This window comes from Podarcis pityusensis (assembly GCF_964106645.2).
Source record: "Podarcis pityusensis genome assembly, chromosome: 15".
NCBI lineage: Eukaryota > Metazoa > Chordata > Lepidosauria > Squamata > Lacertidae > Podarcis > Podarcis pityusensis.
Window position 1 is genome coordinate 15,747,578 of NC_138040.1, and position 13,278 is coordinate 15,760,855.

The 13,278-nt window shown below is 49.0% G+C and overlaps 1 protein-coding gene across 3 annotated transcripts in view; it reads left to right on the forward strand.

Annotated features, from left to right (window-relative positions):
• Window positions 1-10,691, forward strand: part of LIMK1 (LIM domain kinase 1) — a 36,136-nt gene extending 25,445 nt beyond the window's left edge. For all 3 annotated transcript variants that reach the window (XM_080983844.1, XM_080983843.1, XM_080983845.1), the window contains 9 exons: window positions 480-663; window positions 1,863-1,949; window positions 2,696-2,827; window positions 3,322-3,381; window positions 3,967-4,032; window positions 4,152-4,299; window positions 5,773-5,828; window positions 6,891-7,048; window positions 7,922-10,691. In XM_080983844.1, the coding sequence (XP_080839970.1) occupies window positions 480-663; window positions 1,863-1,949; window positions 2,696-2,827; window positions 3,322-3,381; window positions 3,967-4,032; window positions 4,152-4,299; window positions 5,773-5,828; window positions 6,891-7,048; window positions 7,922-8,084 (1,054 nt within the window). In that variant the 3' untranslated portion in view covers window positions 8,085-10,691. The remainder of the gene's footprint in view (window positions 1-479; window positions 664-1,862; window positions 1,950-2,695; window positions 2,828-3,321; window positions 3,382-3,966; window positions 4,033-4,151; window positions 4,300-5,772; window positions 5,829-6,890; window positions 7,049-7,921) is intronic.
• The last annotated feature ends 2,587 nt before the right edge of the window (window positions 10,692-13,278 follow it).

The following is a 13,278-nucleotide window of genomic DNA, read 5'->3' on the forward strand; positions in this document are numbered from 1 at the left end:
AAAAAATCAAAAATTTGAAACACCACCAATCTTTCATATATCATAAGGCAAACTCGTAGGTAAGCTGTTCCTAAAGTGTTATGGGCTTTGTATACTAACAGTAACACGATGAAATTGGCCCAGTAGCAAATCAGCAACTAGTGTGGATCTCTGAGCACAGGTGTTACATGTTGGCAAGGCCTCGCTCCTGTCAGCAATCATGCTGCACTATCTTCAGCTTCCGGATCAGGTGCCAGGAAGCCCCACATAGAGCACATGGCGGTAATCTAGTCTTTGGTAACCAGTGCATGAACTGCAATTCCCAGCTGTGTTGCCCAGAAATCTTTGAGAAAAAACATGCTTCAAACATGCTCTGAAGGTACAGTGCCAAAGCGGTTGGGTGGGCGCAATTGGGGTGATCTTGTAGGTAAACAGGTCCCGCATTTCCCCTTTCAAGAGGGCAGGTGTGACCTCTCTCTCTCTTGCCTTGATCCTCCTAGGCGAAGCTGCAGCATCGACAAATCTCCCTGCTCCAGTTCCCTGGGCTCCCCTGCCTCGCAGCGGAAGGACATTGGGCGCTCCGAGTCTCTCCGAGTCGTCTCGCGGCTTCACCGCATCTTCCGCCCCTCGGATCTCATCCACGGCGAGGTCTTGGGCAAGGGCTGCTTTGGGCAGGCAATCAAGGTACCAGTGTGCCCGCTCTGCCTTTCCCCAGCTGGGCCTTGCCCATGGCTCGATCACACCAACCCCGGGCAACTCACTGATTCTCCCCTGGCTTCCTCGCTGGCCCAAATAGGACTAATTTAGCCAGCTAGCCCTGGTGATCATCTAATGTTTATTGGATGGATTTCCCCCCTAAATTGATTTTGAATTTGTTGTTATTCACATTTTATACTGTATTTTATGCTGTTTTTTGTTGCATCCATTACGTGTTTTAAATTTGTTGTTAGCCTCCCTGAGCCCAGTTTTCTGAACCGGGAAGGGCGGGGTATAAATAAATTATTATTATTATTATTATTATTATTATTATTATTATTTATTACTGATGATGAACATGCTGTGACATCACTCTGGGATGCTCGCACAAGATCTTGTGGAGCCATCTGAACTCCTGTGAGATCTCGTGTGAGCATCCCCAGCCTTCCAGATCCCACATGATGAGCCCACCTTGCCCCCCACCCCACCCCCCACAGCAAGGCAGAGAGTTTAAAAGCTCTTTTCGTGCTGTTTCTGCTTGGCTACCTGGCACAAAATGAGCTTTTAAGTTGTCTGCCTTGTTGCGGTTGGGCAATGCCCATTTAGTGCTCCAGCTGAACGGAGGAGTCTCTTCCCCTTCCCCGCTAGCTGTGGGGTGGCTCCAAAGGTTTGGGTATGCACGATTTTCGTGCATTTGTGGAACCCGTGGAACTGAACCCCCGCATGAGATGCGCTAATACTGTTAATGATGTTTTAAAGATTTGAGCTTCCTTTCTGGGCATGAAGAGTGGGCAGGGCTGGATTTAGGTTTGATGAGACCCTAAGCTACTGAAGGTAATGGGGCCCTTTATATGTCCAGCTGTCCTTTGTCAACAACAAATTGTCACTGGTTTTTGTATGTGTTGAAAATTTGCTATATGGTGATTTATGGACCTAATAGGTATCTAAAGCCATTCACACATAACAAATAGGAGCCTACACAACACAAAACACTGTTGCTGTATGTAGGTTTTATTTTATCTGTTTTTTTATCTTATATTTTAGAAATGTACATCCAGTTTTTCCCCCTTTAAATTTTTTGGGGGCCCCAAGAGAGTGGGGTCCTATAGCTTGTTTAGCTTATATGTAAATCTGGCACTGAGAGTGGACCACAAAACGTTTAAAGAAATAAATGCATCCTTTGGCAGGTGACGCACCGGGAAACGGGAGAAGTGATGGTCATGAAGGAACTGATCCGCTTTGATGAGGAGACCCAAAGAACATTCCTTAAGGAGGTAGGTCTAACCTAAGTATATTCCAGTAGCTGTGGAGTCCCCTCAAAATACCCTACTCTGTTTTTCCCTTGATAGCTACCATAGAGTCATAGAATCATAGCATTGTCAAGTTGGAAGGGATCCCAAGGTATTCTAGTCCAGCCCCTGCAATGCAGGAATCATAGCTAGAGAATCGCTGGCAGATGCCCATCCAACCTCTGTTTAAAAACCTCCAATGAAGGAGAGTCCACCACCTTCCAAAATGTCCTTTCCTCTGTCAAACTGCTCTTACACTCAGAAGGTTCTTCTTAAGGTTTAGTCGGAATCTCCTTCCTTGTAACTTGATTCCATTGGTTCAAGTCCTCCACTCTGGAACAGCAGAAAACAAGCTAGTTCCATCTTCCATCTCTCTCACGGATTGCCTGTATGTTGGCAATCCATGGCTGGTCCTTCCCTTTCAGAATGTTGGAGGGCATCCCTTCTGTGAAGTCACAGAAATCCAACCAATTGGAGCCGGTATGTTGGCATTCCATGGCTGGCCCTTCCCTTTTAGAATGTTGGAGGGCATCCCTTCTGTGAAGTCACAGAAATCCAACCAGTTTGCTTGGGAGAAGCCCTAATACAGTCTGAATAAATCTGCTAGGCTGCCCCTCCCCACCCACCCTGACTGCTTCTGGCCCAAGATAAATTCTTGGATAAGCTCTGCCGCTCCATCTTGGCCTGGTGGCTGACCCCCTTGTGGTTCTCTTCCGCCCTCCCTCCGCCAGGTGAAAGTGATGCGATGCCTGGAGCACCCCAACGTGCTGCGGTTCATCGGGGTTCTCTACAAGGACAAGCGGCTGAACTTCATCACGGAGTACATCAAGGGAGGGACGCTCCGTGGGATCATCAAGAACATGGTGAGGGCATCGGCAGAGATTACAACCTAGGTGACTCGGGGGCTTGGGAGACCCTCATTTACACAACACAGGGGTTGGTTTCTGCCTCCGCCATCCCACCTGCCACCAGCTCAGATAAGAAGGTTACAGCCTCACCTAATTTTGCTAAAATATAATTCCATAGAATTTTAGAGTTGGAAGGGATCCCAAGGGTCATCTATTCCAACCCCCTGCAATGCAGGGATCATGGCTGAATTTGACAAATGGCAGAAGGGGATGCATTCACAACCCACCAAGTGTTTGTGAACTGCCCTGGGGTTTTCTAAATTAAAAGCAGTGCATAGAAAATATCATTTATTTCATTTATGGAGCAATCCCCGTGAGGCATCCCAAAGCAACTTGCAATATCCTTTGCCATTTACAAGCCCACGATGATTATCCCAACTGCCCGGCTGTCTTTGCTCCTCTGCCCAGAAAGCGGGGTGCCCCCTCACCACCTACATCTCTGCTTTCAGGATGGTCAGTATCCCTGGAGCCAGAGGGTCAGCTTTGCGAAAGACATTGCTGCAGGGATGGTGAGTACACAGGGGAATCAGCCACCTTCCTGCAATGCAGTGCGACAAGGTGCTATGTGAGGTTCGGGAGTGAACAAAGCCATCACAATTTCCTCTGGGGAGATATATTTTCCTGGTTTGGACCAGGGCATTCAGAACATAACTGGAGGCATCCCTGGAGCTGTCGATCCAGAAGAGCTTCACTGTCCAGAGGCAGTGTACATCTGGGTGCCAAGTGCCTTTAGCAGGGGGAAAGCCAAGAATTAAACATAAAATTATGATAGAAATAAAAGAAAGAGGAGGCTTTGCCCTGCCAGACCTGCAAATGTATTATGAGGCAGCCTGTTTGTGTTGGTTAAAAGAATGGATTACATTGGATAATGCAGACACTTAGAAGGTCATGACTTAAAATTTGGCTGGCATGCATGTCTTTGGTGTGGGAAGGAGAAAATTTATGAAACTTTTATGAACCATATTCTTAGGAAGAATCAGTATAGAGTTTGGGGAAAATATAAAAATCTGCTGAAAAGGAAAACGTCTTTAAAGTCTTCTGAAAAGAAGCATGGCAAAAAATCTAACTTGTCTCCCCTCCCCTGCCACTTCCAGGCTTATCTGCACTCCATGAACATCATCCACAGAGACCTGAACACGCACAACTGTCTGGTGCGGGAGGTGAGTTGTTGCGGTACCAGGTCCAGTGCAGCAGGGAGGGTCTTGCACTTCCTCTGTCAATGACTGGGGATCTTGAAGCTGCCATGTGGCTGATGAAGGCCATTTCTCTCCCCGGACAGAACAAAAGTGTGGTAGTGGCCGATTTTGGCCTTGCAAGGCTGATGGTCGATGAGAAGAACCAGCTGGCCACTCTGAAGAAACCAGACCGCAGGAAGAGGTACACGGTGGTGGGAAATCCCTACTGGATGGCTCCGGAAATGATCAACGGTGAGTGGGGCAGAGGGAGGGCGAGTGGGGACATTGCCAGGGCTTCCTTGCTTGGCGTTCAGCATCCAGAGCAAGGGAAGGTTCATGGGAACAAGGGAAACTGCCTTACTTCGAGTCAGACCGTTGCTCCATCTTGGTCAGTGTTGTCTACACTGACTGGCAGCAGCTCTCGGGGGTTTCAGAGGGGACATTCCCAACGCTGTTGTGGGTCGACCCCGGGCCCTTCTGCATGCCAAGCAGGTGCAAACAGTCGGATCCCCATGGTTCCACATGCAGGAGGCAGCCTTACGCTGAGTCCAACTATTGGTCCACCTTGCTCAGTGTTGCATGCACTGACTGGCAGCAGCGGACCTCCAGGGTTTCAGGCTCAGGGGTCTTTCCCAATCCTCCCTGGTGATGTCACTGGGGATGGAACCTTCTGCATGCCACTGAGCTATGGCCCTTCCTGTCAGGGTTTGGCTGGATGACAAGCAGTGCAGGGGGCGGGGTCTTCAGATGAGGGACTCCCTAGAGAAGCCACAGAGGAAGAAGGCGCCGACTCAGGGGAGTGGTGGTGGGACACAGGAGGCAGATCAGAGGAGGGAGGAAGCCGGGAGGTGGAAGAAACAGGCAGCTTGGGTGAACAAAGAGAGCCAGAGGCAGGAATCCTTCCAAGGACAGGAAAAGGGACATACATTTTAAACTGCATTTTAACCTGTATTTTATTTTATTTTTTCTTATGTTTTCACTGAAATTTTATTGGTGTTAGCCGCCCTGAGCCCAGGGAGGGCAGGGTATAAATACAATATTATTATTATTATTATTATTATTATTATTATTATGCTTCAAGCTCAGGATCGGAATAAGAGTTCAGGGAGGGGTCAGAAACTGCAAGAGCTTATTCACAGCAGTTGCCCAGTCCCTCTGCCTTGAGCTCCCCTCACCCTTTGATTCCAAGATCACACAGAGCGTTACACATAGCCAAATGGAGAGCTAGGAAAGCCCAAGGCAGGGGGTTCCCTCCTCCCCAACGGAGTTTGCATCTGCTTGGGAGACGTCCGGAAGAGGAAAGCTAGGAAGAAGAAGAGGTGCAACATTTTCAGTGAGGGCAGCCCTGCCTGAGTGATCTCTGTTGCATGCAAATTTCCCGAATGAAGCAGCTGACTTGACTTTGAGTCTCCCTCCTGACCTGTTGATAAACCTGCTCCCCCTGACAGCCCCCTGACACTTGCCTTGTAAAGTGGGGAGCAGTTGATGGCGCCCTCCCAGGCGCCCTCTGTGACCGGGCTGAACAATCCGGTTTGAGCTGCACTTTTGGGAAGATGTCTCCCACAAGGGTTGTGCCCCTGTGGCCCAGGTGAAATGGCTCTTTCTTTGGCACGGAGAAGCACCAGGGTCTGCAGGCAGCACCATGTGGGCAGAGAAATGGGTTGCTGAGAGAGCGCTTGTAGGCCTGATGCCTGGGTAATGGACTCCCTCTCTCTCCTTGTGCAGGCAGGAGCTACGACGAGAAGGTGGACGTGTTTTCCTTTGGCATCATCCTTTGCGAGGCAAGTAGGCTTGGCTGCGCCGGCTGCTACTCCCAACTTTCCCAAACCATGCCCTTTTTGCCTGCCGATTTAATCACTTGGAATTTTAGCCATGCACCTTTTTCTCTGAAGCGTGCGTGGCATGGAGAGAGGGAATAGAGAAAAGCTTTTTCCAGTTGACACTTGAACTAATGGATATCCAAGGAAGCTGAATAATGAAAGGTTCAGGACTTTCCGAAACTATTTGGAAGCCTTGCTGCCTCCAACTGTGGAATCAGAGCATAGCCATCTTGGCTAGTGGCCATTGCTAGCCCTCTCCTCCCCCATGAATGTATTAAGCCCTCTTTTAAAGCCATCCAACTTATGGCCATCACTGCCTCCTGTGGCAGGGAGTTCCACAGTTTAACTAGAAAGGCGTTTCTTTTATCTGTCCTGAATATGGCTGTGAGTTCTAGTGTTAGGGTCCCTCTTACGCTGGGCTCTGGGTTCTAATCCTTTTTTAATTAATTTTCCAAATTTGTAACAGAAATAACATACAAAACACACTAAAGAAAACACATTACAATACAAAAAAGAAGAAGAAAAGACAAATAAAAACACTTATTACTTATAACCTAATTTAACTTTCATTGTTAACTGACTTCCTCAGATCCCCCCTAACTGAATTTCATTGTATCACCTTGTAACAGATCTCCAAAATCATATTTCTTTTAAACTTAACTCCTTCAATTTACTATCCTCTTCTCTTTTATTAGTATTCTTATCCTTAATTCTTTACAATCCATTCTTAATCTAGTCTTAAGCCTATTTGATACTTCGAAGTGATTTCTAATTATCTTAAGTTACAATATTTGGCTAAATATTCTTTGAATTTCTTCCAATCTTCTTGGTATTCCTCTTCCTTCTGGTCGCGGATTCTTCCAGTCAGGTCAGCCAGCTCCAAAAAGTCCAACATCTTCACCTGCCATTCTTCTACTGTTGGTATCTCTTGCGATTTCCAATGTTTGTCTGGGTTCTAATCCTGGATGAGCCCCCAATGCAGGGAGACACTTCTAACACCTCCTTCCTCTCCATTGCACACAGATCATCGGGAGGGTCAGTGCGGACCCCGACTACCTGCCTCGGACCCTGGACTTCGGCCTGAATGTGAGGGGCTTCTTGGACCGCTACTGCCCTCCCAACTGCCCCCCAAGCTTTTTCCCCATTGCCGTCCGCTGCTGCGATCTGGATCACGAGAAACGGTGAGCGGCGGGGGGGGGCATGTATGGGAAGTGGATCTAGTGCTGGAAAGGGGGTCAGGATGTTCAGAGCTGTCCCTCGGGGGTGGGCCCATAGGAACTAATTTGCATATGGTAATTTATAGCTAGCTGTAGGTTCACATTTGGAAGTTAAATGTCACAGGAGGCAGGGCAACCATTTTCCCTGTCCAGATCACACACAGAGACATTATTTGGTCCAGCCCCTATTCCTATTCCCAACAAACCCTAAATAAAGTCCCCTTCAGTTACTCCCATTTGTTATCTCCAGATAAACTCCTGCATTGCCAGGGGTGGGACTGATGATAATTTGGTCCCCTTCCAACTCTAAAGTTTTTTGATTCTGTGATTCTTCTTCAAATCATTTATTTCAGGGATCCCCAACCTTCGGCCCTCCAGATGTTTTGGACTACAGTTCCCATCATCCCTAACCACTGGTCCTGTTAGCTAGGGATCATGGGAGTTGTAGGCCAAAACATCTGGAGGGCCACAGGTTGGGGGTGCCTTTATTTTCTCAGATCACGACCCATTCACTCCCCACCAACAAATGTATGTACTGACCCAGAAACAATCAGGCCCCTTAGAGAACTATTGGAGGGCTGTGTCTCTTGGGCTCACCCCTTGCAACACCCCTAATGAATTTTTTTTGGGGGGGCAGAGCCTCCTGGCCCCTCTTGCAACACCCCCTAAACCCACAGGTCCCTGAGATGAATTGGAGGGGTGGGCTATGTCTCCTGGGCCCCACCGCTTACAACACCCCTGCCAGCAGGCTCTTCTTACAATATTGTTGAGCCTCCATGCACAGGAGCAGCCTACCTGCAAGAGTGAATCCTCATGTCCTCCTTGCTCTTCCTCCAGGCCTTCCTTCAGCCGGTTGGAGCAGTGGCTAGAAGCCCTCCGGATGCACCTGGCCATACAGCTGCCCCTCATCTCCCAGCTGGAGCAGCTGGAGCGGGACTTCTGGGAGACGCAGCGGCAGGCTGAGGGCGGGCTCCCCGCGCACCCCGAGGTCTCAGAATGAGCACCGGGGGGCTGGAAGACGCCTCCCATCCTGCTGGGCCATCCTGCAAGCTCCCTGCGTCTGCCCCCTTTCCCCCCCACCATGCCCGCCAGAGCCGGTCTCTGGGTCCAAAGAGGCCACGTCCATCCGTGGCACCCTGCGTGGCTGGGAGCTGGTTCTCCCTGCTTCTTTCCCTGGGGGTGGGATGGGTGGGATCTGTGCCTGGCATGCACAGTTGTCGGAGGGGCACCTTGAAGCTCTTGTAAATACCCTTGTCTATGGAGAGGCACCTGGACAAAAACCCTGCAAGGGAAAGGGGGGCGCCCCCTTGCCCCACACTACCCCCAACTTCTGCCTGGCACGCTTTGTGGCTGCGAAAAGTCTTGGAACACCCCACTGAGCACGTTCCTTCCTGTTACCGGCTGGCTAATGCTCCACAAGCTAGCGTTGTGTGTGTGCGTGTGTGGTTTTCTTTTGGGGGTGGAGAATCTCTGGGGTGCCTCATTCCAGCGCCCCGCAAACAGGCTCTCTTCGCTCCCTGCCTTGGGCAGAGTCTCCCACTCCTGCAAAGCGGTGCCTTCAGGTTTTCGTCGTCCCCTGGTTCTCTGCCTGCCCCCTTTCATTTGTTCTCTGTATGTGGGTCACTTTCGCAGGGACGCAGGACTCGCACCTGTGACACGCAACATTCAAGGCATGGCCTGTGCGCTGCCCAGAGTCCATGTGGTGTCCGTATCTCTCTGTGCCCAGATGTGTGTGTCTGTCTGTCTCTCTGTCCGTACCCCCTTAGACAGTCTCCTAACCCTGCTGGTGGAGGACCTGTTGTCGCCCCTTAGTTGTGGGTATTTGGAGAGAAGTGCTCTCGGTGTGCATTGTGGGGTGGCATGATGCGCTTGACCCCTCCCCTCCAGCCGCTTCTCTGCTCTGCCTCGCCCTTCCACGCCAAGCTGCTGTTCTGCTGGTGGGGATTCCGTCGTGCTGCGGGGAGTTATTTGCGACATCGGCTCACTCCTCTTTTTCCCACGGAGAGCTTTGGGCACACAGGCTTGCATCCTCCGGAAATGCTTCCCAGGTCTGAGGGGGACCTCCACAGCTTAGGAGTGGAGCAGAGCTGGGCCCGGAGGAGGTTGAGCTGGCACCATCGGGCATCTCTTGAGAGCCCACACTCTTGCAAGGGGCCCACTGCTAGGCCTCAAGGCCTCCTTGTCTGCTGCTTCTCCTTTCTTTTAGCAGCACCTTGGAGAAGATGGAGAAGAATCATAGAATTGCAATTTAGCTGTGACTTCTCCCAACTCTACATTCTAGGAGTCGATAAGCAGCAAAAATATGCATACAGTGGTACCTTGGTTCTCGAACTTAATCCATTCCAGGAGTCCATTCGACTCTCAAAACCGTTCAAAAACCAAGGCGCAGCTTCTGATTGGCTGAAGGAGCTTCCTGCACTCAATTGGAAGCCGCATCGGATGTTCGGCTTCTGAAAAACATTCACAAACTGGAACACTTACTTCCGGGTTTGCGGCGTTCAGGAGCCGATTTATTCAACAACTAAGCCGTTTGGGAACCAAGGTACCACTGTACTAGGAAAAATGGTATAAAAAAAGCATATTATGAGATATTCGGACTAAGATGCTGGTGAATTTTCACGAAAAAACTATTTACAAACTGGCATTGTCACTGAGTCGCTCGCTGCCTCTGGGCTCCACTTGGATCATTCTTGAGCCTGTCTTTGTGGCCTCCCTTCCATGGTTGACCTGACTGGGTCCCTTCCTGCAACATCTGGGAGGAAGGCAAGCTTGCGAGAGTGTGGGACATCAGAGCCAGGGTGACCCAGGGCTGTGCCCCCCTCTGCCGTGGGGATCTCCTTCAAACGAACTGGGAAGCGTTGCATTTCCACGGGGCCCATGCAGAGTGCACCCCTTGTGTCCCAAGTCAATCCTGATCTCCCATTTGGGGCTCCTGAGCCCCTTGCTGCTATCTTTGTTCTCTGGACCACTCCACCCCCATTCTGTTGTTTGTGAAGGGGCCTGGGCCAGCCACCTCCAGCCCCACCCCACCCTACTTTTGCCAGCTAGTGGGGCTGGTCGGATCCTGGCCTCTTGTCTTGCAATGATTTCTCCATGCCACGCCATCCCTCTAGGTGCTTTTAAACTCCCTGGTTGCTGAAGAGTTAGGCCCAGCATCTCAAGGAGTTTTTCCACGCTGGGGGGGGGGGGGAATCTTCCACACCACCTTCTGCATTTTGGGGAGGGGTGCTTCTGTGCGGTACGTCTGAGGCCCCTTCCCCCCCCTCCCCCACTACATTCAGGTTATTTTTTCTGTAACATAGTTGAAGAGAAGAGTTTGTATTATTTTTTCATATACAGCTGCCCTTGGCGCTTTTTGGAGTTTTGCCATGTTTTCACTCTGCCTCAGTTTCGCCTACGGGGAAGTATTACTTTGGGGAGTCATTGGGTGGGTGGGGAAGAAAGAGCACGCGAGATTTCTTTTTCTTCAATAGACTGTGAAGCATCTGTACGCACTTTGACCCGGAAGTGAACCTAGATGCCGTCTCCAGAGGGGAGGCGGAGGATTTGCAAAACAGGGATGTGAATTAAATCACGTGGAATTAATAAAAAAGATATTTCCACCCCACACTCCAGTTTCCTGTCGTTTCCTTGGAGGGGAAGGGGGATAGAGGAAGTTGTCATGTACTGACTCAGACCATTGGTCCATCCAGCTAACAGTATTACCTACACCGGCTGGCAGCAGCTGTCCAGGGTTTCAGGCAGGGGACATTCCAGTCCTACAGGGAGATGCTGCTGAAAAGTGAACCTGGAATCTTCTGCATTCAAAGCAGGTGGATGATGGAGCACCCTTGTTTTTCACTGCTCCAGGGTGGAGGACCCAAACCAATGGATTCAAATGGCAAGAAAAGAGATTCTGACTTAAACAGGAAGAACTTTCTGATGACAAGAGCTGTTTGACTGTGGAACAGACGGAAGCTGACAGGCCGCTCCTTCATTGGAGGTTTTGAAGCAGAAGTTGGATGGTCATCTGTCAGGGATTCTTTGGCTGTGATTTGTGCATCGCAGGGGGTTGGACTAGATGACCCTTGGGGATCCCTTCCAACTCAACACTTATTGGATTCTAGGAAATGCCCTCTGGAGGAGGCCAGGGCTAACTACCCCCAAATGGGAGCTGCATGGAGCAGTAATTGGCGGTGGTGGCATCTGCTTTGCTTATGGAGTCCCTCCTCCAACCTTTTGGAGTCCAGCCAGCTAAAGGGCATACTTTCTTGTCCATGCGCTGCTGCCAACCCTGTGATGGCACTGCTCAAAACCAGGGGCTTTTTGGAGGGAAAGGGGAGAAAAAAAGTGGCTGTCATGCAGGGCTTCAGAAACTCAGCCTTCCCAGCAAGTGTGTCTCTCTCTCATTATGATAACATAAGCAAACAGATCTTTAGAAGCCCCATGGGTATTCAGAAGCACAGCTAATATCCACTGAATACCCCTGTCCCTCCATGAATTTGTCTAATCTGCTTTGAAAGCCTTGCAAGTCGGCCGGCATGACAGCTTCCTGCAGTAGTGAGTTCCACAGTTTAACTAGGCACTGCGTGAAGAAGTACTTTCTTTTATGTGTTCTTAGTCATCCAACATTCAGATCCAGGTTTTAGTGTTACAAAAGAGGGAGAGAGAAAAATATCTATTTCTCTAAAGTAAAAAACAAACCCAAACATTGCAACCATTCCTCATAGGAGAGTCAACTCCATCCCCTTGATCCTCTTCATTGTCCTATTCTGAACCTTTTCCAATTCTGCAATCTCCTTTTTGAGTTGAGGCGACCAGAACTGTGTGCAGTATTCCGATCACAAATGTGCTGTATATTTGTATATTGGCGTCGTGATATTGCCACAGAGCAATGCAGTCCACATGCTGACTCCTTACGCTGCATTCGAAGAATCACAGAATTGTAGATTTGGAAGGGACCACAAGGTTCATCTAGTCCAACCCCTGAAATGCAGGAATAATCTGCCCGACATGGGGCTCGAACCCACAACGCTGAGAGTCCAATGCTCTACCAACTGAGCTATTGCAGCAGTACACGGACCTACACTTCAGACCCAAATCAGGATGAGGCCCCAACAAACTCATGGAAATCAGCTACATTTATTAGCAGGATAAAAAATATTTCGACTGGAGCGATTTGAATGTATAAACCTATAATTTTTGTGTGTTTTTTTACAGCTTTTAAATAAATAAAGCTTTCCTTCTCTTTTCTTGGTACAACCGTGCAAAGATATAGACCCTCTCTTTTTTTGGTAAGAAAATAGCAAGTTTTGGAAAATAAAGAAGCAAAACCAGAAACAATCATTCCTCTCCACCCCAACACAAACCTCCTTCACAGCTCCCCAAAATAAGAGGTTGAGGCAGGGGGAATTAAGGCATCCTTTGCCAACCTGGTGCCCCCCACCCTAGACAATGTGGTGGACTATTTTTTCTCAGAGGGTTTTCAACAGAGGTTGACAGCCAGGGATTCTTTTGTTCTGAGATTCTATGCTACAAAGGTGTGAGTTTGTAGATCTGGGGCTGAGGGTCACCTCTCCACAGAAGGTGTGCCATCTCAAAAGCAAATCAGTTTTCCAAAGAGCTTTGTCAATGCTCCACCACTCCAATTGCAATAATAATAATAATAATAATAATAATAATAATAATAATAATAATATCATCTAAAACTGAGTGACTTGGAAAAAGCAGGCATTTTGCCAACATCTCATGCAGAGGAACATGTGGAAATGTAACTTTTCTCTTCCTGGCTGAGGGTGGGAAATAATAATTAATAATCAACAGTAAACCATAATTGACAACAATAATAAATATATCAAACAATAAAGGAATAACAAGAAGGCAGTAAGAAACCTAAGGAGTAAAAAGGGAATATTTTGAAGCTGAGCTTATGCTAAGGTTGCCAACTTTTCAACCAGCCCTTGCTCTCCTGTGCATTAATAGCAGGTCAATCTGCAGACATGGGACTTGGGTTAGGAGGGAGGATTTTCCTGCCACGCCATGAAAAGCATCAGCTGCCGGTTTGTGCAAATCAAGGTGCTGTTGAAGGCACAGGAGCAGGCCAGGGTGGCTTCTTCCCTGGTTAGTTGGCAACCTGATCTATGTGTTTGGTGGCTTGACGCAAAAGCGGCCTAAAATTCAGGGCCTGCGGTGGTTGTGAGACGGGCTTTCCTCAT